At 65.6% G+C, this 1,305-nt stretch overlaps 2 protein-coding genes across 2 annotated transcripts in view; one reads left to right on the forward strand and one right to left on the reverse strand.

The window, feature by feature from the left end:
• The window catches only part of LOC102241844 (LETM1 and EF-hand domain-containing protein 1, mitochondrial), a 13,142-nt gene that overhangs the window by 8,297 nt on the left and 3,540 nt on the right, over positions 1-1,305 (forward strand). Inside the window, exons 7-9 of the mRNA XM_014533491.1 lie at positions 260-414; positions 531-665; positions 1,130-1,305. The exon at positions 1,130-1,305 is cut by the window's right edge and continues 1 nt beyond it. Of these exons, the coding sequence (XP_014388977.1) occupies positions 260-414; positions 531-665; positions 1,130-1,305 (466 nt within the window). The remainder of the gene's footprint in view (positions 1-259; positions 415-530; positions 666-1,129) is intronic.
• The window catches only part of FGFR3 (fibroblast growth factor receptor 3), a 20,523-nt gene that overhangs the window by 6,469 nt on the left and 12,749 nt on the right, over positions 1-1,305 (reverse strand). The window lies entirely within an intron of this gene.

Here is a 1,305-nt window from a genome sequence, read left to right on the forward strand (position 1 = left end):
CCCCGGGTGGGCTCCAGCTCCCACACACGTCCCCGCGCAGCTCCATGCCGGGGTCAGGAAAGGGCCGGAGGGCGGGAGAGGCTGGGCTGTGCACACCCCTGGTCACCAGGTCGCCTGCACTGAGACCGACGGAGGCAGGTCACGCTGCTGGGCGACCCGAGTCCACCGTCACATAGCCGGCTGTTGAGTGTGCTCTCCGGCTGGCGGCACATCAGCGCGGTGTGGGCGCCTGGGGAAGGCCGTGGGTTGGGTGGCACTGAGCAGCCCCGGCCTGTGTTTCAGAAGGAAGTGGCGCCTGAAGCGGTGGAAGCTGCCCCTGGGAGGCCCGTGGCCGAGCTGCAGCCAGAAGTGGTGGATGCGACCCTGCCGGCAGAGGCCCTGAAGGACACGGCCCCCGTCCTGGAGGGCGTGAAGGTGACCAGCGCCACGCCCGCGACGGAGGGGAGCGGAGGGCGGCCTGTGCCCCGCCTGAGACCCACCACCCCCGAGGGACCCCCTTCATCGGGCTCTTTGCTTTGCTTCCTTCCCAGGAAGAGGAGATCACCAAGGAGGAAATCGACATCCTCAGCGACGCCTGCTCGAAGCTGAAGGAGCAGAAGACGCCCCTGACCAAGGAGAAGGAGGAGCTGGAGCTGCTCAAGGAAGACGTGCAGGACTACAGCGAGGTGCGGGGCTGAGGGTGCAGGACTACAGCGAGGTGCGGGGCTGAGGGTGCAGGACTACAGCGAGGTGCGGGGCTGAGTGTGCGGGGCTGAGGGTGTGGGCCGGGGGGCCTGTGAGTGTGGGGCTGGGGGCCCGTGGGTTGCAGGGCTGGGGGCATCACTTCCTAATGGGACTTAAAGGAGCCACGCTTTCACAGCTCTGCTGGGAAAAGATGGCTGATTGGAGAGAGCAGGTTCCTCCTACACTCATGCCCCCCCCCGCCCCCCCTCTGACTCTGATCTGTCACTCGCCACACACGCAGGGCGAGGTGCCAGACAGACTGCGTCTCCTTTCTAGACAAGGGGGTCCGAGTCCGCGGAGCCCAGAGCACGTGTGTGCTGGGCGCGGCATGCGGTGCCCATGTGTTAGTCACAGTGTAACCACATGTCAGTGGTAGGACAGTCCTTACACTGCGTGATCCCTTCAGGACCTGCAAGAGATTAAGAAGGAGCTTTCGAAGACGGGCAAGGAGATGGAGGTGGAGGAGTCCAAGGCCAGCAAGAGGCTGACCAAGCGGGTGCAGCAGATGATCGGGCAGATCGACGAGCTGCTCACGCAGCTGGAGGCGGACCAGCAGGCTGGCAAGCTGGACTCCACCGCCCC

The sequence above is a fragment of the Myotis brandtii genome, unplaced genomic scaffold (assembly GCF_000412655.1).
Source record: "Myotis brandtii unplaced genomic scaffold, ASM41265v1 scaffold986, whole genome shotgun sequence".
NCBI classification, from domain to species: domain Eukaryota; kingdom Metazoa; phylum Chordata; class Mammalia; order Chiroptera; family Vespertilionidae; genus Myotis; species Myotis brandtii.